Genomic DNA, 729 nt, shown 5'->3' with positions numbered 1-729 from the left:
ATAAATCAGTTCACATGAAAATAGGAGAATGAAGGTTTTCTCATTGTAGGAGCCTATAAAGACTTATAGGTATATAAATTAGATGGAATGAGCTTCTAGAATGGGTTAGAAAAATAGACATAAGGGGAGAAATAGCTATAAAAAGTAAGAAATTTACTTAGAGGAAAAAGTATATATAGAATTGAAACCAAGTATTTAAGGACCTTAAATGACATCATTGAATTAGGTAGAAATGATCTGATCCTTAACCTTTGACCTCTAACTTAGGTTTTGACCTAACATCTGTTTCAGTCAACTGTTGCTTATCATGAGCTGTGCCCAGAATGCTTCACATTCTCCAATCTTCTTGCTCCTTGGGTTCTCAAGGGCTGGTGTGCCCCACACTTTCCTCTTTTTATTGTTCCTATTTATTTATCTGACCACCATATTGGGGAATGTGACTTTGATACTGCTCATCTCCTGGGACTCCAGGCTCCACTCACCTATGTATTATCTCTTGCGTGGCCTCTCCATGATAGACTTGGGACTATCCACAGTCACCCTGCCCCAGCTGTTGGTTCATCTGGCATCTGATTCTCCAGCCATTCCTGCTGCCCGCTGTTTGACTCAGTTCTTTTTCTTTTATGCATTTGGGGTCACAGATACACTTGTCATTGCTGTCATGGCTCTGGATCGCTATGTGGCCATCTGTGACCCTCTGCACTATGCTTTGGTGATGAATCGACAAAT

The 729-nt window shown here is 40.6% G+C and overlaps 1 protein-coding gene across 1 annotated transcript in view; it reads left to right on the top strand.

The window, feature by feature from the left end:
- Positions 1-307: 307 nt before the first annotated feature.
- The window catches only part of LOC110289443 (olfactory receptor 1B1), a 1,053-nt gene continuing 631 nt past the window's right edge, over positions 308-729 (top strand). Inside the window, exon 1 of the mRNA XM_021155647.1 lies at positions 308-641. Within this exon, the coding sequence (XP_021011306.1) occupies positions 308-641 (334 nt within the window). The remainder of the gene's footprint in view (positions 642-729) is intronic.

This window comes from Mus caroli, chromosome 2, assembly GCF_900094665.2.
Source record: "Mus caroli chromosome 2, CAROLI_EIJ_v1.1, whole genome shotgun sequence".
NCBI lineage: Eukaryota > Metazoa > Chordata > Mammalia > Rodentia > Muridae > Mus > Mus caroli.
The sequence above is the reverse complement of the archived record's forward strand: the minus strand, read 5'-3'. Positions and strand labels throughout refer to the sequence as shown.